The 22,185-nt window shown below is 44.2% G+C and overlaps 1 protein-coding gene across 4 annotated transcripts in view; it reads right to left on the reverse strand.

The window, feature by feature from the left end:
• Window positions 1-22,185, reverse strand: part of adgra3 (adhesion G protein-coupled receptor A3) — a 272,209-nt gene that overhangs the window by 28,055 nt on the left and 221,969 nt on the right. For all 4 annotated transcript variants that reach the window (XM_072496488.1, XM_072496487.1, XM_072496489.1 and 1 more), the window contains 3 exons: window positions 12,283-12,444; window positions 11,833-12,045; window positions 6-213 (listed from right to left, as the gene is read on the reverse strand). In XM_072496488.1, coding sequence (XP_072352589.1) covers window positions 6-213; window positions 11,833-12,045; window positions 12,283-12,444 — 583 coding nt within the window. The remainder of the gene's footprint in view (window positions 1-5; window positions 214-11,832; window positions 12,046-12,282; window positions 12,445-22,185) is intronic.

A 22,185-nucleotide genomic window follows, 5' to 3' on the forward strand; every position in this document is an offset into this window, starting at 1 on the left:
CCTACCTATCTTAGTGTAGATGACCGGAGAGGCCACAGTCCGTCTCTTTCCATCATCTGCCAAATTTGTAGAATTCCCCGTGCTTGGAAAAAGTTTGCCATTCCGGAAGGCAATAAGATGTAATTTGTAGACTGCATCTTCCATTTGGTTTGGTACAGGATTGTGGACAAACAAGGATTGTGGCAACTGAACAGATGCTTCTGCAACAGTATTCTATAGTGTTTAAAATAAATAGTTTGAGAAGTGCTACAAGTGTGTTTCATCAAAGGCTAGATCGTGTAAAAAGTTACAAATATCTGGACTTGAAAATTAAGATTTCAGTTAATGTATATTCACTGTTGTAAGGGAAATCACATATCACATTATTCAACTTTCCAAGCAAAAATAAGGACACTGGATAAAGTGGAACAGAAAACTGGCATGGAAGGGAATGGATGTCAAGTGTTTTAATTGCCAATTAAAAGGGATGCTGTAGTATACTCCATTTACTAGTGGGAGAATAGTATAAATAAAATAATTAACCTTCTATGCAATCCCACTTATCTATCAGTCTCCATCCCACTCCACTTTATATTTATAAATAAAATACTTCCGCTTTATAAGCTCAAAATCCTGACAAAAAATTCTGATCTTGTATGCGAGTAGTGTGGTACTACTTCTCAGGTCTTGTGTCTGAAGGCAGGTGCTTGGCAATTATTAACTACATTTAGGGAAAGGAGGCAGGCCCCAAGTGTACCTCAGCCAGAACAGGGATCAAACCCCTGCTGTTGTCATCAATCTAATCCACATGCAAGCAGTCCAGTTAATCGAACTAACTGCATCATCCCTGCCCTATATTTCAGGACAATCACAGTTATCTATTTTAGGAATACCATTAATACAATACTTAGTCCATGTACATCATTTGGATGAACACATCAGATTGATTGATTTTGATGACGAAATATTGATTCTATTGGATAGTGTGGTCTCTTGTGCAGACTAATTCATCTTTCATCGGACTTATGTGAACATTGTAAGGCATGGTCAGGCTTCACCCTGATGCTGTAATCTTGCTCTACAATTACAAAACAGTTACTCCAACATTATAGCACTTCAAAGGGACTGAATCATTAAAACGCAAATGCATGCTCGGTAGTGAAGGAAAAGAAAAATGTTGGGCGGGCTTCTCTGGTCTCTGACGCCAAAATTGTGTTCCAGATCAGGCTGAAAATCCCCGTTTGCGACAAAATCGGGGCGGTGCCGCTTTCACGATGCCCTGCCCACTCCAAAGCAGCATACTCCAGGAGTACGCCGCAAGTCATATCGACTGCCTCAGGACGTTACAAGAGTCCCACTCCCCGATGCTCTGCCCCTGACTGGCCAAGTTCGCAACGGCATCGGTTGCGTGTGCTATTTTTTGTCGGAAACTCGGCTTGGCGGCTGTGGACTCAGTCCAGCACCACCACAGTCGGGGGAGAGCCAATCCGTGGGAAGGTGGGACTTTGGCAAGGGTGGGGGGCACTGCGGGGGGTGGGCCGGGGGTCACGAGCCTGGCCAAAGGGAGGGCACTATTTCGCAGGCCGCCGCTGTGCGCATGCGCGGCCACAGACCCGGCACTTCTCCGGCTATATCAGCAACTACAGCCGGGTGCTCTAAGCTGCCTGCCTGCTAATCGCCCACCAATCGGAGGATCGGTGACCGTTTTGCGCTCGGTTGTAAAACGCCACCGTTCCCACGCCGGCGTCAGGACATAGCCTGAAAATCGGAGAATCCACCCAGTTATGTTTTAACCGAGAGCTCACAAACACTTTTATTTCTAAATACACCACATTCCCACAAAGAGAGCTGTTAAGCTCCAGGAAGAGACTCATTGGGCATTCAAGGAATTACAGAATTGCTATGGCACAGAAGGAGGCCATTTGGCCCATCATGTCTGCACAGGCTTTCGAACTGACATTCTGACTTATTGTCAAGTGCCTGCCTTTTCCCCATACCATTGCACATTATTTCTATTTAAATAATCATCTAATGCCCTCTTTAAGCCTCGATTGAACCAGTCTCTGCCAGACAGTGCATTCCAGACCTGAACCATTCATGATTTTTGAAATAAATGTTGACTAACTGGCAGTAAATTTACTGGATCATTGCATATGTTGATGTCTGGTTGATAATGTAATTCAAGGTGCTCAGTTGATGAGCATTGTTTCATTAAGGATTGAAGAGAGCCTGCGGGGACACACTTCGCAGTTAAGAGGCAGAGATCTGATCTGCTCCATCCTGTGATTAAACCAACCATCAAGAAAAAGATCTGTGTCTTGTTCTATACATCACTATTTGGCTTCGATCCATTTATCAGAATAGACCAGATATTCTTTCAAAAACCTTAAATACACTATTTTCCCCCCCATTCACACATGATTTTTACAAATTATCTCACATTATTTCTATATTTACAAACCAAAAACAGGTCCACACTGCTACCACTGTGCATCAGTGGTGCAGTGAATGAATGATTGTGGATGAGGTGCTAACTAAGTGGGCTGCTTTGCCCTGGATGGTGTTGAACTTCTTGAGTGTTGGTGGAGCTAAACTCATCCAGGCAATTGGAGCGTATTCAATCACACTCCTGGCTTGTGCCTTGCAGATGGTGAACAGACTTTGGGAAGTCAGGAAGTCTGTTACTTGCTACAGAATTCCTAGTCTCTAACCTGCTCTCATAGCCACATTATTTATATGGCTCGTCCTGTTCAGCTTCTGGTCAGCATGTTGCTTGTGGGGGATGCAGGTTTAGCAATGTCATTGAATATCAAAGGGCAATGGTTACATTCTCTATCTGGAGATGGTCATTGCCTGACACTTCTGTGGCACAAAATTATTTGCTACTTGTCAGCACAAGCCTGGATACTGTCGAGGTCTTGTATTTGGACATGGAACTGTTTCAGTAACTGAGGAATTGCATATGATGCTGCACACTGTGCAATTATCACTGACCATAGAATAGAATTTACAGTGCAGAAGGAGGCCATTCGGCCCATCGAGTCTGCACTGGCCCTTGGAAAGAGCACTCTACTTAAGCCCACATCTCCATCCTATCCCCGTAACCCAATAACCCCACCTAACATTTTAGACACTAAAAGGGCAATTTAGCATGGCCAAACCACCTAACCTGCACATCTTTGACTGTTGAAGGAAACTGGAGCACCCGGAGGAAACCCACGCAGACAGGGGGAGAAAGTGCAAACTCCTCACAGAGTCACCCGAGATCGGAATCAACCCGGCTCCCTGGTGTTGTGAAGCAGCAGTACTAACCACTGTGCCACCATACCGCGCATCCCCACTTCTGATCTTATGATGGCAGGAAGTTCATTGATGAAACAACTGACGATGGTTGGGTTTAGGATACTATCCTGAGGAATTCCTGCAGTGATATCCTGGAGCTGAGATGTGACAGACCTCTAACTACCACAGCCATCTTCCTTTTTGCCAGATATGACTCTAACCAGTAGATCGGTTTCCCCTTGATTCTCGTTTACTACAGTTTCCCTCAAGCTTCTGGATGCCATACTTGGTCAACTGCAGTCTAGATGTCATGGGCAGTCATTTTACCTCACCAAGTGGAACAATTAAAACTGGGGATGCAAGAGAGGCCAGAATTATGGGAGCGCAGATATCTCTTGGAGGTTTGTGGAGCCACAGGAGATAGGGAGGGGTAAGGAATGGGGACATTTGAAAACAATTATAAGAATTATAAAATCAAGACATTGCTTGACTGGAAGTGAATGTAAGTCAGCAGCACACGGGTGCTAGGGAAACAGGTTTTGCTAGGAGCTAAGACATGGGCAGCAGAGTTTTGGACAACATCAAGTTTTCAGAGGGTAGACTATGGGAAGCCAGATAGGAATGTATTGTAATAGTTGTGTCTAGGGATAACAAAGGCACGAGTGACAGTTTCAGCAGCAGACGAGCTGAGACAGGCAAAGTCGAGTGATGTTATGGAAATGGAAATAGATGGTCTTAGAGATGGCATGAATAGGAGGTCAGGAGTTCATCTCAGGATCAAATTTAACACCAAGGTTGTGAACAGATTGTGTTTAATCTCCGACTGCCGATAGAGAGATGGAGTCTGTCGCCAGTCCAAAGATGTGCAGATTAGGTGGATTGGCCATGCTAATATTGCCCAAAGGTTAGGTGGGGTTACAGGGATAGGAGTGGGGGGATAGGTAGGGTGTTCTCATCAGAGCAAGGGCCGGTGCAGACTCGATGGGTTGAATGGCCTCTTTCTGCACTGTATGGATTCTATTATTCTATGAATGGAATTTGGAGTGGGAACCTAAAACAATGGCTTCAGTCTTCCCAATATTTAATGAGGAAATTTTTGATCATTTGATGTCAAACAAACAATCTCATAATTGACCAACAAGATAGAAGTCTAGAGAGGTGATTGTGAGGTAGAGCTGGATATCATTATTCATGTGAAAACGTGCTTCAGACACCACCGACTCAGCTACACAACTGTATAGAGACAATGGAGGTGGATTGTGTGGTCAATTGTATCAAAAGCTGCAGACAGATCAAGGAAGATGAGAAAAAAAAGTTTATCTTTATCGTAGTCATGTCGAATGTTATTTGTGACTTTGATGAGAACAGTTTCGATACTCTGGTGAAACCTGATTGGGGGGCTTCAAAATTGATTCCAGGAAAGATGGTAATGGATTTGGGGGAATCAACACATTAAAAGGCTTTGGAGATGAAAGGGAGGTTTGGAGTAGGGCACAACGATGGTGGGGGTCAAGGGTTGTTTTTTTTAAAGAGAGGGGTGATGACAACAGATTTAAAGGAGGGTGGGACAACATTTGAAGAGGGAGAAACATTTACAATATCAGCTGACGTGGAGGCCAGGTGGAGGTCTCCCTGGTAACAAGGTTTAGGATGTCTCCGAACGGGTAGCGGGCATCCTGAAGGGGGAGGGCAAACAGGCAGAGGTCTTTGTACATATTGATACTAACGACATAAGCAGGAAGGGCCACGAGGTCCTGCAGCAGGAGTTCAGGGAGCTAGGCAGAAAGTTAAAAACAGGACCTCTAGGGTGGTAATCTTGGGATTACTCCCTGTGCCACGTGCCAGTGAGGCTAGATATAGGAAGATAGAGCAGCTAAACACGTGGCTAAACAGCTGGTGTAGGAGGGAGGGTTTCCATTATCTGGCCCACTGGGAGCTCTCCCGGGGCAGGTGTGACCTGTATAAGAAGGGCGGGGTGCATTGAAGCTGGAGAGGCATAAATATCCTGGCTGCGAGGTTTGCTAGTGTCACACGGGAGCGTTTAAACTAGTATGGCAGGGGGGTGGGTACCGGAGCAATAGGTCAGAAGGTGAAAAAATTGAGGGAGAACTAGGGAATAGGGCCAGTATAGCTCTGAGGAAGAGCAGACAGGGAGATGTTGCTGAAAATAGCGGGACTGGTAGCCTGAAGTGCATATGTTTTACTGCAAGAAGTATAACAGGCAAGGCAGATGAACTTAGAGCTTGGATTAGTACTTGGAACTTTGATGTTGTTGCCATTACAGAGACCTGGTTGAGGGAAGGACAGGATTGGCAGCTAAACGTTCCAGCATTTAGATGGTTCTGGTGGGTTAGAGGGGGATGAAAAATGGGTGGAGGAGTTGCACTACTGGTTAGGGAGAATATCACAGCTGTACTGTGGGAAGACACCTCAGAGAACAGCGAGGCTATATGGGTAGAGATCAGGAATAAGGGTGCAGTCACAATTTTGGGGGTTTACTACAGGCTACCCAACAGCCAGCAGGAGATAGAGGTACTAAATGAATACTTTGCATTAGTATTCACCAAAGAGAAGGAATTGGGGGATGTTGAGTCTGGTGAAGGGTTTGTAGATAGCCTGGTTCACATTGAGATCCAAAAATACGAGGGGCGCAATTCTACCATCGGGAGTCTAAGTGCCGACGCCGGAGAGAAAACCGGAGTGTTTCACTCCAGCGCCGGAGCCCGCTCCCAGCCCCCTGTTCTTCCGCCCCCGGGGAGCTAGGAACGGCGTTGCTTCATTTACGCGCGCCAGGCCTTGGCGCCGCGTAAAAGCGGTGCCGCGTAATGACGTCACCCGCGCATGCGCGGTTGCCGTCCTCCCAAGGCCGCCCCACAAGATGATGTTGGATGGATCTTGCGGGGCGGCGGAGGGAAGGAGGTCCTCCTTCAGAGAGACCCCATTTGAGGGCGCCCCCCCCCCCCCCGGTGCAGGAACCCCTCTCCTCCCCCCACAGGCCGCCCCCGGAACCTGTCGTATTAGGCAGGCTGCTCGGCCCATCCGGGCCCGAAAATCGCCGCTCGCCCATTACCAACGGTAAGCGGCGATTCTCCCAGCGGCCAGCCGTGATTCTCACCGCGCCGGTTAGGGGGTGTTCGGAGAATCACGTGCAGGTGCCGGGACCGCGTGGCGGGACACGCGCGGCGCCCCAGCGATTCTCCCACCTGGCGTAAGGGAGAATTCCGCCCGAGGTGTTGGGCGTCTTGAAAAATATTACGGGAGGAAAGTCCCTAGGGACTGATGGGGTCTACCCCAGAATACTGAAGGAGGCTAGAGAGGAAACTGCTGAAGCCTTGACAGAAATTGTTGGATCCTGACTGTCTTCAGGTGATGTCCCGGAGGACTGGAGAACAGCCAATGTTGTTCCTTTGTTTAAGAAGGGTAGCAAGGATAATCCCGGGAACTACAGGCCGGTGAGCCTTACTTCAGTGGTAGGGAAATTACTGGAGAGAATTCCTCGAGACAGGATCTACTCCCATTTGGAAGCAAATGGACGTATCAGCGAGAGGCAGCACGGTTTTGTGAAGGGGAGGTCGTGTCTCACTAACTTGATAAGAGTTTTTCGAGGAGATCACAAAGATGATTGATGCAGGTAGGGCAGTGGATGTTGTCTACATGGACTTCACTAAGGCCTTTGACAAGGTCCCTCATGGCAGACTGGAACAAAAGGTGAAGTCACACGGGATCAGGGGTGAGCTGGCAAGAAGGATACAGAACTGGCTAGGTCATAGAAAGCAGAGAGTAGCAATGGAAGGGTGCTTTTCTGATTGGAGGGCTGTGACTAGTGATGTCCCGCAGGGATCAGTGCTGGGACCTTTGCTGTTCGTAGTATATATAAATGATTTGGAGGAAAACGTAACTGGTCTGATTAGTAAGTTTGCAGACGACACAAAGGTTGGTGGAATTGCGGATAGCGATGAGGACCGTCAGAGGAGACAGCAGGATTTAGATCGTTTGGAGACTTGGGCGGAGAGATGGCAGATGGAGTTTAATCCGGACAAATGTGAGGCAATGCATTTTGGAAGGTCTAATGCAGGTAGGGAATATACAGTGAATGGTAGAACCCTCCAGAGTATTGACAGTCAGAGAGATCTAGGTGTACAGGTCCACAGGTCACGGAAAGGTGCAACATAAGTGGAGAAGGTAGTCAAGAAGGCATACGGCATGCTTGCCTTCATTGGCCGGGGCATTGAGTATAAGAATTGGCAAGTCATGTTGCAGCTGTATAGAACCTTAGTTAGGCCACATTTGGAGTATAGTGTTCAATTCTGGTCGCCACACGATCAGAAGGATGTGGAGGCTTTAGAGAGGGTGGAGAAGAGATATGGAGGGCATTAGCTATGAGGAGAGGTTGAATCAACTCAGTTTGTTCTCACTGGAACGACGGAGGTTGAGGGGCGACCTGATAGAGGTCTACAAAATTATGAGGGGCATAGACAGAGTGGATAGTCAGAGGCTTTTTCCCAGGGTAGAGGGGTCAATTACTAGGGGGCATAGGTTTAAGGCGCGAGGGGCAAGGTTTAGAGGAGATGTACGAGGCAAGTTTTTTTTACACAGAGGGTAGTGGGTGCCTGGAACTCGCTGCCGGAGGTGGTGGTGGAAGCAGGGACGATAGTGACGTTTAAGGGGCACCTTGACAAATACATGAATAGGATGGGAATTGAGGGATACGGACCCCGAAAGTGCAGAAGATTTTAGTTTCGACGGGCAGCATGGTCAGCCCAGGCTTGGAGGGCCGAAGTGCCTGTTCCTGTGCTGTACTTTTCTTTGTTTGCAATGGTTTTTATTAGGGACCAGAGCGCCAAAGGTAGAGGTGAGGCTGCGTTTGGTTAAATCAGTGGCTGCAAAAATGTTGTGGTGAAAGGAGGGTCAAAGGCTAGATCGTTGTGTTTTTAAAAATGCTAAATGAATTGGAGGATAATTTTGTATCCAGGGACAAGTATGTATCAAGGGACAGTTAGTGAAGGTAGGGTTGAAGTATGGGTGGGGAATGTGGGTGGTGAATGATACAATGAAATGCTCAGAAAGGTTTTTATCTGTACTTGGTACGATTGGCATTAGCCAGATCTTGTGAGATGGTAATGTCGCAGGGGTGGCCATTAAATAGGTTGTAAAGTTTACATGAAGGGAGAGATTTAGGGAAGATAAATGGACTGCGATATTAGAGGAGAGAGAACATGGACTTTGTAACTGAACCAGCATTAATAACTTTTTTAAAAACATGCTATTTGAGGGAAGGAGTTTCACCCTTCCATAATCCTCTGAATAAAGAGATTCCTAACTTCTCCCCTATATGGCTTGTCTCAATTTTAAGATTATGCTCCCTTGTCTTAGTCTCCCTCTCAGCAAACATCTCTCTCTCTCAATCCACCAATTCCTTTCAAAGTCTAAAACTCTCAATCAAATCACCCTTTCACTTTCTCTATTCAAAGGAGTACAAGCCCAGCTTATGTCGTCTCTCCTCACAATCTAACCTTTGAAGCCCAGGTAACATGCTGGTGAATCTCACAGAAGTGCCTTTCACCACTTACATTATACTCAAATCAAATCCTTTTTGGTCCAAAATGGAAGATCTTACTTAGAATTACCTGCTTTGAAATCCATCTGCCACAGTTCGGTCGACTCAACTAGTAACATCCCTTCATAATTTTATATTCCTAGCTACAATACTTACTATGCCACAAATCTTTACGTCAACAGCAAACTTTGATATCTGGCTCCCAATTGCATTACTTAAATTATTAATAAATATAGTGAATAGTTGAACCCTTAGGACAGATCCTTAAGGGGCACTACTAGTTACTGCCTTTAAATTCCAGTACAATCCATTATCCTCTACTCTGTTTTCTATCTAGCCAATCTTCTCACCAGGTCCATAGCTTGCCTTTAATTCCAGTTGTTTTCATTTTGGTTAACAGTCTCTTATGCAGAATCTTATCAAATGCTTTCTGGAAGTCCATGTAAACTGCATTTCTATGTCTATTACTTCAGTTCTAGAACTCTTTGTCACAAAAAGCTGTGGAGGTGGGTCATCTGAAAATTTCAAAACCAAGATAGATAATTTTTTGTTAGGCAAAGTATTAAGGGATACTGAACCAAAGTGAGTAGATAGAAGAAACAGATCAGCCATGATTTTTCACTGAATGACAAAGCAGGCTCAAGGAGTTCAATGAGATTCAAAAACAGCTTTTTCCCCTAGACTCCTAAATGACCCTCTTGTGAACTGACCTGTTTAATACTACACTCTTGAATGCTCTAACCAATGCCGGTGTCTAGGTATTTACATTGTGTACCTTGTGTTGCCCTATTATGTATTTTCTTTTTCTTTTCATGTACTAAATGATCTGTTAGAGCTGCACGCAGAAAACTACTTTTCACTGTGCCTCGGTACATGTGACAATAAACCAATCCAATCCCTATGTATCACATTGTTGAGCTTTTATATTGGAAAAATTCAATCCATCCAAAATTTCCTCTTTCTTGAGAGAGAATTGTTTAATATAAGCATTTACTGCCAAATATATAAGTGGTTGACCAAAAAATCGAAAGGTACACATGCTCATGTGCTTGAATGTTCAAATCTAAAGTGCAGGTACCAGATATGCACCATCAACTGGTGTATTCTCCATGACAATGTCTCTACCAATCAGAGTCCATTTGCCATACAGAATACATTTGTTATTTCCCTTACATTGCTATTCTTGTATTTTGTACTGATGAGGGTAAGATGGAAAGTTGAGAAAAAAATGCCTTTTTTAAAGCAATATTCTGGTGAACTGGTGTGACGACAATAATCTCTCCCTCAATGTCAACAAAACGAGAGAGATTGTCATCGACTTCAGGAAGTGTACTGGAGAACATGCCCCTGTCTACATCAATGGGAACGAAGTAGAAAGGGTCGAGAGCTTCAAGCTTTCAGGTGTACAGATCACCAACAACCTGTCCTGGTCCCCCCATGCCGACACTATAGTTAAGAAAGCCAACCAACAACTCTACTTTCTCAGAAGACAAAGGAAATTTGGCATGTCAGCTACGACCATCACCAACTTCTATAAAGCATTCTTTCTGGTTATATCACAGCTTGGTATGGGGCCTGCTCTGCCCAAGACCGCAGGAAACTACAAAAGGTTGTGAATGTAGCCCAGTCCATCACGCAAACCAGCCTTCCATCCATTGACTCTATCTATAATTCCCGCTGCCTCAGAAAGCCAGCTAGCATAATTAAGGACCCCACGCACACCAGACATACTCTCTTCCACCTTCTTCCGTCAGGAAAAAGATACCAAAGTTTGAGGTCACGTACCAACCGACTCAAGAACAGCTTCTTCCCTACTGCCATCAGACTTTTGAATGGACCTACCTCGTATTAAGTTGATCTTTTCTCTACACCTTGCCAGAACTGTAACATTATATTCTGCAGTCTCCCTGGATTCCTTCCCTATGTACAGTTTGCATTGTTTGTACAGCATGCAAGAAACAATACTTTTCACTGTATACCAATACATGTGACAATAATAAATCAAATTAAAATATTTGATAGTTTTCTCTTCAGGTTGATTTTAATTATAATAAATTACTATAAATACGCTGATAAAAGATTTGACAATGTCAAGAAAGCAGAAAAGTTAACATGTATAAAATACAATTAGATTCTATTCAGGAAGGTTTGTATAGGAAGCTAAACTGAAGCCATATTGTTTGGATATTCGGTCATAATCATCCTTTAACATAAAGAGTTAGGTTCTACAATCAGCTTTTATTCACACGCATGACATAATTAACTTTCCCCATCTCCCACCAGTACAAATACAGTCATCTAATCCATGAACAAAAACTTTGCAATTTCACATCGTCGCTCAGGTTTTAATAAATGTATATACAATAATCATAGAACTGGCAATGGAACATTTTACTGCTTGAATCAACATTAAGTATTTCCAGACTGAGTGCTAATAAAGTGCCCTGGCAATAATCCATGAAAAGCAGCTCTGCCTGTACAAGTGCAGCGATGGAAACGTCAATTTCCCACAGCAATCTTGGAGAGATTTCCAATCTAGTTCCAGTTAACGTTAAACTCACTGTTAATTTAATGTAAAGAATATTAACAGAATAAGGAGATTTTCAGTACATCAGTTAGGGCTGAGTTCACCAAGTTCTCAGGTAAATTGCTTTGTGATTACTAACCACCTGGTTATCTTTTACTGCTCGTCTAAGAGTTGACTATAGTATTTTAACAAGAGCACTCAATAATAAACTGAAAATTTGAGCAGGTTGCTGAAATAGTAACATAATAATTACATTTACTAATAATTAGTAAGAATCCATGGAAGTCAGATGATTTGGCCAACCTCCACAATTATTCAGAAAAACTCCCGATTGTTGTTCAATAATTGCCTTACTTTGCAAAACCATTCTCGAGCATTAATCAAGGCAGTTATATCAGAACAATTACATTCCAAAAGCACCACAATTAGAACTTTATATAAAAATAAAATGTACACATATCTTTCTCATCCGTAATTACTTTCTTACCTTTATTACAAAGCTGGAAAGTGTGCTGCTAATATTGCCAGGGCTGCATTTAAAACTGAACTGTTTATCCAGGTTGCCATCAGGATCTCGGCGTGTAAAGTCAGAAAGTCCTGTTCGGTCTGCCATGGCTACCTTCTGGAATACAGTGCAAGTCATTCCAGTGAAGCCATTAGCCTTCACCACAGAAGCTTCCATTGCAATGTTTGGAGAATACTGTAGAGACAGTAGTTTAAGTTGTTAGATTGCATATCTATACAATGATCAACATATTTATTTTGGGGGGGAAACTGCAAACAAGGACATGGGTTTTGATATCTTTAACGATGAAACATGTTTTAGCAAAAAAAAAATTGACAATGGCTCATAAATGGGCAGAAGGCGAATTACACCTTTGTTTTATAGGTACTAATATTTTAACAGCTACAAAATATTTTAAAGCTCTTTTCTTACTGTGGAATAAACCAGGGCTCCACTTGCTAGCCTGTAAGTAGCAATGCGTTGTAAACACTGAACAATTCGAGTGCAGGCCTTTGCTTCCCACTGAGCCAGCCAAAGGACATGCTGATCTGCTAACATGATGTTACTAGCAATATCCACCATGACATCCCCAAGCTAAAACAAACACATTAAAAAAAAAGTCAATGCAACTATTAGAAAAAATACAATCCTTTGACATAAAACATTTTCAGCACTATTAAACAGTGCAGACTATTAAAAGCCCAGTTCGATCAAAACTGACAATCTAACAATCTTTGGAAACATAATAAAAATACTATCATTATTTTTGTTAAAATATTGAATACTGTCAGATCACATTTTCTTCCACAGATGGAATGCTTACATAATAGCTGGTAATGTTTAACATTCTAATGTCAAAAATGCAAAACAATCTTTATGACACTGTATAGATTACATAAACTCAGTTCAATGTCTGTTCCCACCAGATTTTCAAACATAATCCAAAGCAAGTAAAGCAAATGGGATGCTTTGATTTCAGAGGAGACTCAATTTAAACCAAACGCAACATTGATCTGCCAATTACAAAACTCTTGTCTGTCAACCAGTTGCACAAGCAGAATACTAACTTGTCTCTAAAATTAAACACCAAGTGCCCGATGTTCTCATGCCACACTACTCTTCCAACAATCTGATTATGTTTTTACAGTTGCAAATTCATAACTTCTTACAAGTTGTGTATTTCAACTGGCATGTACCAGTTATGAGTACATTGTCCCATGTCTGAAAATGTCCCACGTATGGTCCGATCAAGGACGGTAGCGGGAGATTGTGTATTGAGTCTGAAGAGATAGGAGAGGTCTTGAATGAGTACTTTTCTTCTGTATTTACAAATGAGAGGGGCGATATTGTTGGAGAGGACAGTGTGAAACAGATTGGTAAGCTCGAGGAAATACTTGTTAGGAAGGAAGATGTGTTGGGCATTTTGAAAAACTTGAGGATAGACAAGTCCCCCGGGCCTGACGGGATATATCCAAGGATTCTATGGGAAGCAAGAGATGAAATTGCAGAGCCGTTGGCAATTATCTTTTCGTCCTCACTGTCAACAGGGGTGGTACCAGGGGATTGGAGAGTGGCGAATGTCGTGCCCCTGTTCAAAAAAGGAACTAGGGATAACCCTGGGAATTACAGGCCAGTTAGTCTTACTTCGGTGGTAGGCAAAGTAATGGAAGGGTACTGAAGGATAGGATTTCTGAGCATCTGGAAAGACACTGCTTGATTAGGGATAGTCAGCACGGATTTGTGAGGGGTAGGTCTTGCCTTACAAATCTTATTGAATTCTTTGAGGAGGTGACCAAGCATGTGGATGAAGGTAAAGCAGTGGATGTAGTGTACATGGATTTTAGTAAGGCATTTGATAAAGTTCCCCATGGTAGGCTTCTGCACAAAGTAAGGAGGCATGGGATAGTGGGAAATTTGGCCAGTTGGATAACAAACTGGCTAACCGATCGAAGTCAGAGAGTGGTGGTGGATGGCAAATATTCAGCCTGGATCCCAGTTACCAGTGGTGTACCGCAGGGATCAGTTCTGGGTCCTCTGCTGTTTGTGATTTTCATTAATGACTTGGATGAGGGAGTTGAAGGGTGGGTCAGTAAATTTGCAGACGATACGAAGATTGGTGGAGTTGTGGATAGTAAGGAGGGCTGTTGTCGGCTGCAAAGAGACATAGATAGGATGCAGAGCTGGGCTGAGAAGTGGCAGATGGAGTTTAACCCTGAAAAGTGTGAGGTTGTCCATTTTGGAAGGACAAATATGAATGCGGAATACAGGGTTAACGGTAGAGTTCTTGGCATTGTGGAGGAGCAGAGAGACCTTGGGGTCTATGTTCATACATCTTTGAAAGTTGCCACTCAAGTGGATAGAGCTGTGAAGAAGGCCTATGGTGTGCTCGCGTTCATTAACAGAGGGATTGAATTTAAGAGCCATGAGGTAATGATGCAGCTGTACAGAACTTTGGTGAGGCCACATTTGGAGTACTGTGTACAGTTCTGGTCGCCTCATTTTAGGAAGGATGTGGAAGCTCTGGAAAAGGTGCAAAGAAGATTTACCAGGATGTTGCCTGGAATGGAGAGTAGGTCTTACGAGGAAAGGTTGAGGGTGCTAGGCCTTTTCTCATTAGAGCGGAGAAGGATGAGGGGCGACTTGATAGAGGTTTATAAGATGATCAGGGGAATAGATAGAGTAGACAGTCAGAGACTTTTTCCCCAGGTGGAACATACCATTACAAGGGGACATAAATTTAAGGTGAAAGGTGGAAGATATAGGAGGGATATCAGAGGTAGGTTCTTTACCCAGAGAGTAGTGGGGGCATGGAATGCACTGCCTGTGGAAGTAGTTGAGTCGGAAACATTAGGGACCTTCAAGCAGCTGTTGGATAGGTACATGGATTACGGGAAAATGATATAGTGTAGATTTATTTGTTCTTAAGGGCAGCACGGTAGCATTGTGGATAGCACAATTGCTTCACAGATCCATGGTCCCAGGTTCGATTCCAGCTTGGGTCATTGTCTGTGCGGAGTCTGCACGTCCTCCCCGTGTCTGCGTGGGTTTCCTCCGGGTGCTCCGGTTTCCTCCCACAGTCCAAAGATGTGCGGGTTAGGTGAATTGGCCAATGATAAATTGCCCTTAATGTCCAAATTGCCCTTGGTGGTGGGTGGAGGTGTTGAGTTTGGGTAGGGTGCTCTTTCCAAGAGCTGGTGCAGACTCAAGGGGCCGAATGGCCTCCTTCTGCACTGTAAATTCAATGATAATCTATGATTAATCTAGGACAAAGGTTCGGCACAACATCGTGGGCCGAAGGGCCTGTTCTGTGCTGTGTTTTCTATGTTCTATGTTCTATGTATAGGATAGCAGTTCCCAAGCAAATATCGATTTAGTAACACTTTGACAGACTCGCATCATACACAAGCTTGACTGACATGCTCTTAAATGTATAAACAGTTTTGTTTAAGAGTTTACTGATGAACAACAAAAAATTGTAATAAGAATTACATCATATTCCTGTAGAAGCCTGCAGGTTTATAATCCAATACTCATGTTTTTCTGTGCACTGTTAGAGATTGTAAAGCAATGGATGCAGATTCATAAAAGAACAATGTGTCCAGGCAAACGTCCTTAACTTTAGTCACTCACTTGAACAAATTCTCAACATCATTTTCTAAAAACTCTCTCTAATTTAAATAAATTAAACTCCATTACTCAGGATTTTCCAGCATTTTTGCTAGCATTGTGGGATTTTACTTTTTTATTTGCCCCCTCCTTTGTTTTTTCCCCCCCAAAACAATTCTTTGTATGTTATCCCCTGGTACCCCGAGCAATATTTATTCTTCAATCAATTTCACCAAAACAGATTATCTGGTCATTACACTGCTGTTGGCAGGAGCTTACGGTGCAAATTTGTTGCCATGTTTCTACATCACAACAGTGACTACAGTCAAAAGATACTTCACTGTCCGTAAAGCGGTTTGAGACATGTTGGTCATGAAAAATACAATACAAATCTAAGTTTTTCTTTAGTTTAGGGTTGTAAACATTCTTTAACCGTGGCTCTTCTTCCATTCAGATTGTCAATCTAGGCTCAATTGTAATTCCTTGCACATCATGCCTCTTGTATGTTCAAGCCCCACTCCAGAAGCTTGAGCACAGATTTTAGGCCAATGCTTTTGTGCATTACTGAGAGAGTACTGCACTATCAGAGGTGCTGCCTTCTGGGTTAAGTGTTAAAACAGGACCCATTCTGACCTCTCAAGTGCCAAGAACCAAAACTAGATTATCTGGTCCCCTATTTCATTGCTCTTTACCGGAACTTGCTGTGAACAACTTAACTGTGATACTTCATTCAATCTACTAAAAAAATTACTTAGTTAGCTGCAAGGTGGTTTGCGACATTCTGAAATGGTGTACGGTGCTATCTTAGGTTTCACTTATTTCATTAGTTATTCTACTTTCTTGCCTTGTACTTTTTTGTCTACCATCTCTTTTATCTTGTTCCTCAAATTCATCAACATTAATAACTGTCTAACTTTAAACTAAATGTACGTATTTCGCAATAATTACTTATCTTAAATAATTTCCTTCAAGAAAGAGGAAATTCTGAATGGATTCCATTGTTCCAATGAAAAGACTCAACAATGTGACACACAGGAACTGGAGTAGACTATTTAGTTCCTCGAGCCTACGCTGCCATTTACTGAAATTGTGTTTCCATTGAATGAAGGAAACAAAACTGTCATTGCAACTGTGTTTTAAAGGTGAAAAGTAAAAATTCAGGTACTGAATTACTAGATTGGAAACACAAACCAGGGCACTGATACGAGTTACAAGACTAGATTGTTCTAATGGCAGGGTTTCTCACCCCACCAGTCGAAGAGTTGATGGGAGCACATCTGCATTAATACCAAAGGGCGAGACATCCACCCCTAAGCACACTTTAGAAAGCTTATTGCCGATCAGATGGTTGACAACTCTGGAATCCCAGCCACGCCAGTTTCGAGTAGTGACTACTGCTGGGAGTTCCTAAAGAGGAGATGGCTATGGAGACAGGTTTGAGTCCAGGGTATCAGCAAAGCCTGGCTGGTAGGACCCAGTGAAAGGACAGAGGATGTTGGGGTGCCAGGTTTCAGATGCTGGGAGAGGAAGCGGGGTCATTGCCAGTGAGCACAGGGAATGTGCAGCCTACACCCCCACCATTGCCACCAGCCCACCGCCGTGGGTAAAATAGCTGCAGGGTGGGATGAGGCACATGAGTGATGATTAATCGGCCAACTAGGGTCGCAAATATTACCCAATGCCTTAACCACCTATCCAAAGAATGGGAGCAAAGTCAGTGGTAGGTGGTGGGCAGGCCACATGCTGGGCCAAAGCACTCCCCACCATCCCACCTTGTCTTTGAACCTGCCGAGAAGGGACCATAAAATTGACCACGAGTGGAATAAAGGTAATTCAGATGAGTCACTCTTTTCATGCATTATATTCAATTTGTCCTCTTGGAGGTTCTACTCCTCGAAATAAATTTTTCCAGCCAAAGTTCAGAAGAATTTCTCACCGGCCTACATAGGTAATCAAATGAAAATGAATAATTATCCCTTTATCTGGTTGCCACTATTAATGACAATAAGACATTTATTATACATTTAATCGCTGACATGTTTGAGAAATAGATCAAACTCCGTGAAAAGCAAACAAATGAACTCAATCAAAAATAATCATTTATTTTTGAAAAATATTTTATTAAGGCAATTGTATTATGATTTTAACAAAATAAGCAACCACACACCCAACCAACAACAAAACCCAGCCAACGTAGCTTACATAAACAACTCCGCAATCCCAATTTCCCACCAACCTTCTCCCACCTTACCCAACTCCCCATGCCTCCCCTTTTTAACCCCTCCCCGCCACTACTGACAGCTTATTTTTTCCCAACAAAGTTGATAAACTGCTGCCATCTCCAGGCAAACCCTAGCATCAATCCACTCAGGTCTTCTCAAGCCCAAGAGACCCAGCCATGTCACTGACCCACACACCCGAGTCCCTCCATGTCAATAAAATCCATCTCCGGACTACCAGGGAGGCAAAGGCCAAGACATCGGCTTCTCTCGCTCCCTGGACTACCAGGTCTTCTGAAACACCAGAAATTGCCACCTCTGTACTTTGAATCACACTTACCTTCAATACCTCCGACATGACATCAGCAAACCCCTGTCAAAATCCCCTAAGCTTTAGACATGCCCAGAACATATGGACATGATTTGCAGGTCCACCCTCATACCACCTGCACCTATCCTCCACCCCTTCAAAGAACCTGCCCATCCAGGCCAGAGTCATGTGCACTCTGTGGACCACCTTAAATTGTATCAGGCTAAGCTTTGCACACGATGAGGACACCTTTACTTGTCTCGGGGCAGCCTCCCATAGTCCTGCCTCTAGCTCCCCACCCAGCTCTTCCTCCCACTTCCACTTCACCTCCCCTAGCGGGGATCCCTCCCATTCCACCAGCTCCTTATAAACCTCCGGTACCTTCCCCTCCCTACCTTATCCTGTAGCCCCTGGGTAGTTGGTGCAGGAACGTCGATGCCTGCCTCCGCACAAAGTCCCTCATCTGCAAATAGCGAAACCCATTCCCACCGGGCCGTTCAAACTCCCCCTCCAACTCTTCCAAACACGAAAAGTCTATCTATAAACAGATCAGCAAACTGCTCAATCCCACCCGCTGCCACCCCGAAACCCCCCATCAAGTCCCCCCGGAGCAAACCGGTAGTTGCCACACATCGGTGCCCAAACCGATGCCACCTCCAGCCCCATGTGCTGTTGTCACTGTCCCCACACCCTCAGGGCCGCCACCACTGCCGGGCTTGTGGAGTACCTGGCCAGCGATAATGGCAGAGGCGCCATTAACAGTGCCCCCAAATTTGTGTCTCTACACGAGGCTGTCTCCATCCGTTCCCACGCAGACCCCTCCGCCATTACCAATTTCCTGCCCATTACCCATTTCGTGACCATCGCTATATTTGCCGCCCAATAGTAATTTATAAAGTTCGGAAGGGTCAGCCCCCCCCGCCCCGCTCCAGCAGCACCTTCTTCACCAGCAGCTTCTTCACCCACGGGGATTTACCCGCCCACGCAAACCCTGAGATCACTGCATTCACTCTCCCGAAAAAAGCCTTGGGTATGAAGATTGGGAGTCGCTGGAAAACAAATAAGAACCTCAGGAGGACCATCATCTTCGCGCTTTGAAGCCTTCCTGCCAGTGACAGCGGGAGCGCATCTCATCTTCTAAAGTCCCCCCTCATCTGCTCCTCCAACCAAGCCAGATTCAGCTTATGCAGCTGGTCCCACCCCCACGCCACCTGAGTCTCAGAATACTGAAAGCTCCCCCCCACCACCTTGAATGGCATCTCCCCCAACCTCTTCTCCTGCCCCCTCGCCTGGAAACAGAAAGTCCTCACTTTAATCCATATTCAATTTGAACCCTGAAAACCGGCCGAATTCCTCCAGGAACCCCATAATTCCCCCCCCCCCCCCCCCCACCCCCAAGTAGGTCCGAAATGTACAGCAACAGATCGTCCACGTAAAGAGAGACCCTATACTCCACCAACCCCCCCCCGCCCCGCCCCGCCACTATCCCCTGCCAGTGCTCTCAGCGCCATCACCACCAGCTATATAGCCAAGGCAAAAAGCAGTGGGGTGAGTGGACATCCCTGCCTCGTCCCCCGGTGCAGCCTTAAATAACCCGAGCTCATCCGGTTCGTCCGCACGCTTGCCACTGGAGCCTGATACAGCAGCCGGACCCAATCCACAAAACCCTGCCCAAACCCAAAGTGCATCAGGACCTCCCCAAATAGTCCCACTCCACCCAATCGAAGGCCTTCTCTGCGTCCATGGCGACCACCACCTCCACCTCTCGTTCCTCGGGGGGCATCATTATCACATTTAGTGGCCTCCTGATATTAGCCGCCAGATGCCTCCCCTTAACGAACCCCGTCTGGTCCTCCCCGACACACAATCCTCAATTTGCGAGGCCAAGATCTTGGCCAATAACTTGGTGTCCACATTTAGCAGTGAGATCGGCCTGTATGACCCACACTGCTCCGAATCCTTATCCCGCTTCAAAATTAAAGAGATTGAGGCCCGTGACATCATTGGGGGAGGGGGGGGGGAATGCACCCTCCGTTCCCTTGCCTCGTGAAACACCCTTACCAACAAGGGCCCCAGAACCCCCGATAATTTTTTACAAACCTCCACTGGGTATCTGTCTGGGCCCGGGGCCTTGCCTGACTGCATCGCCTCTAACCCCTCCACCACTTCGACCAGCCACCCACCTTCTCTCTCTTCCCCCGCCCGCCCATCCCCCTTCTGATCAACCATAACCCCTCCTGGGCCAGAAAACAATCACATTTTTGAGCACATCAGCAGATGCTGCCTGTTGGGTAACTGCAATCAAAACTAGTAATAGAGTTCTACAATTTTCATAGCTAATCAGTCTACCTGTTAAAACAAAACTAGATTTCTGAAACTAGAAATGCTTCAAATAATTGTATCCCCTTTACTTACTATGAAATGACAATGAGCATTTGAGCAGATCATTGTTCTTGGAAATGAAAAAAAAATGGAAAGAATGTCTCATATTGCTGAGCTCACTAAAACTCTAAGTAAACATGAACTACGTTTTATTCACACATGGCTGATCAAAAGAATACAATCTGGACTACTCCGCTTGACAATAAGTATTTCTAGTTACTGCACAAAATGAAACCAATCTATAAACACAAACTTAATAAGGAACTATTCCATTTTAATGGCTTAAAACTCTCATCTGTAATTTAGTTTCACTATTTTCAATGCCTTATTTTTGCCAATTCATTGTATACATTCAAGATGGTTTTACATTTAAATGAATCATCTTGCGGATTTGACTGAATGACAACTATTGTTTTGCATGACAGAAAGATAGGTGGCAAAGTAAACAATGTAGGTGAAAGCATAAATTTATAAAGGGATGGGCAAAACTACAGCAAATGGATTTTGATTTGGCAAGTGCAAGGTTCTCCCTTAGGAGAAAGAATACTGAATAGTGAAAAGCTAGAAATGGAGGTCATAAAAGACTTCAGATTCCATGCACAGTGATCATTAAAATATCATGAAATAGGCACACACAATAAATGAAATGAAATGAAAATTGCTTATTGTCACAAGTCGGCTTCAAGTGAAGTTACTGTGAAATAACATATTTCCCCTGCTGCAGTCCATACTTCACCCTCCAAGAAACAAAATATTTCAGGACAATCACAGTTATCTATTTTAGGAATACCATTAATACAATACTTAGTCCATGTACATCATTTGGATGAACACATCAGATTGATTGATTCTGATGAAAAAATATTGATTTTATTTGATAGTGTGGTCTCTTGTGCAGACTAATTGAAAATGAAAATCGCTTGTCACGAGTAGGCTTCAATGAAGTTACTGTGAAAAGCCCCTAGTCGCCACATTCTGGTGCCTGCTCGGGGAGGCTGGTACGGGAATTGAACCGTGCCGCTGGCCTGACTTGGTCTGCTTTCAAAGCCAGCGATTTAGCCCTGTGCTAAACCAGCCCCTGTAATCAAAAGGGTCAAAATAATCAACAGAAAGCTGAGCGTTCTGTTTAGAGGGCTAGAATACAAAAGTTCAGAAGTCATCTCTCGCTTTACAACACCCGTGTTAGACTATACCAGGAGAACTGTGTTCAGTTCTAGACATAACACAGCAGGAAGGACATACTGACTTTGGAGAGAGTTCAGTGTAGACCTACCAGCATGATACCTGGACCCCAAGGGTTAATTTTGGAGAGAATTTTCTTCTTTTTTTAAAAAAAAATCGTTTCTTAGATTGTGAGCATCGCTGGCAAGACACATCTCTATTGGTATTGCCTTGACCTATTTGCTACAATGTGAAAATATACACATCAAGGGAGGGAGTTCCAGGATTTTAGCTCATCAAAGATGAAAGAATGATGATACCGCAGCACAGTGGTTAGCATTGTTGCTTCACAGAGCCAGGATCCCAGGTTCAATTCCCGGCTTGGGTCACTGCTGCACGTTCTTTCAGTGTCTGTGTGGGTTTCTTCCGTAAGTCCTGAATGAGGTGCTTGTTAGGTGAATTGGACATTCTGAATTCTCCCTCAGTATACCCGAACAGGCATCGGAGTGTGGCGACTAGGGGATTTTCACAGTAACTTCATTTCAGTGTTAATGTAAGCCTACTTATGACAATAAAGATTATTATTATATTTCTAAGTAAAGATAGTGTGTGATTGGAGCAGACCTTGCAGGTATTGATGTTTCAATGTGCCTGCTC

The sequence above is a fragment of the Scyliorhinus torazame genome, chromosome 3, assembly GCF_047496885.1.
Source record: "Scyliorhinus torazame isolate Kashiwa2021f chromosome 3, sScyTor2.1, whole genome shotgun sequence".
NCBI classification, from domain to species: Eukaryota; Metazoa; Chordata; class Chondrichthyes; order Carcharhiniformes; family Scyliorhinidae; genus Scyliorhinus; species Scyliorhinus torazame.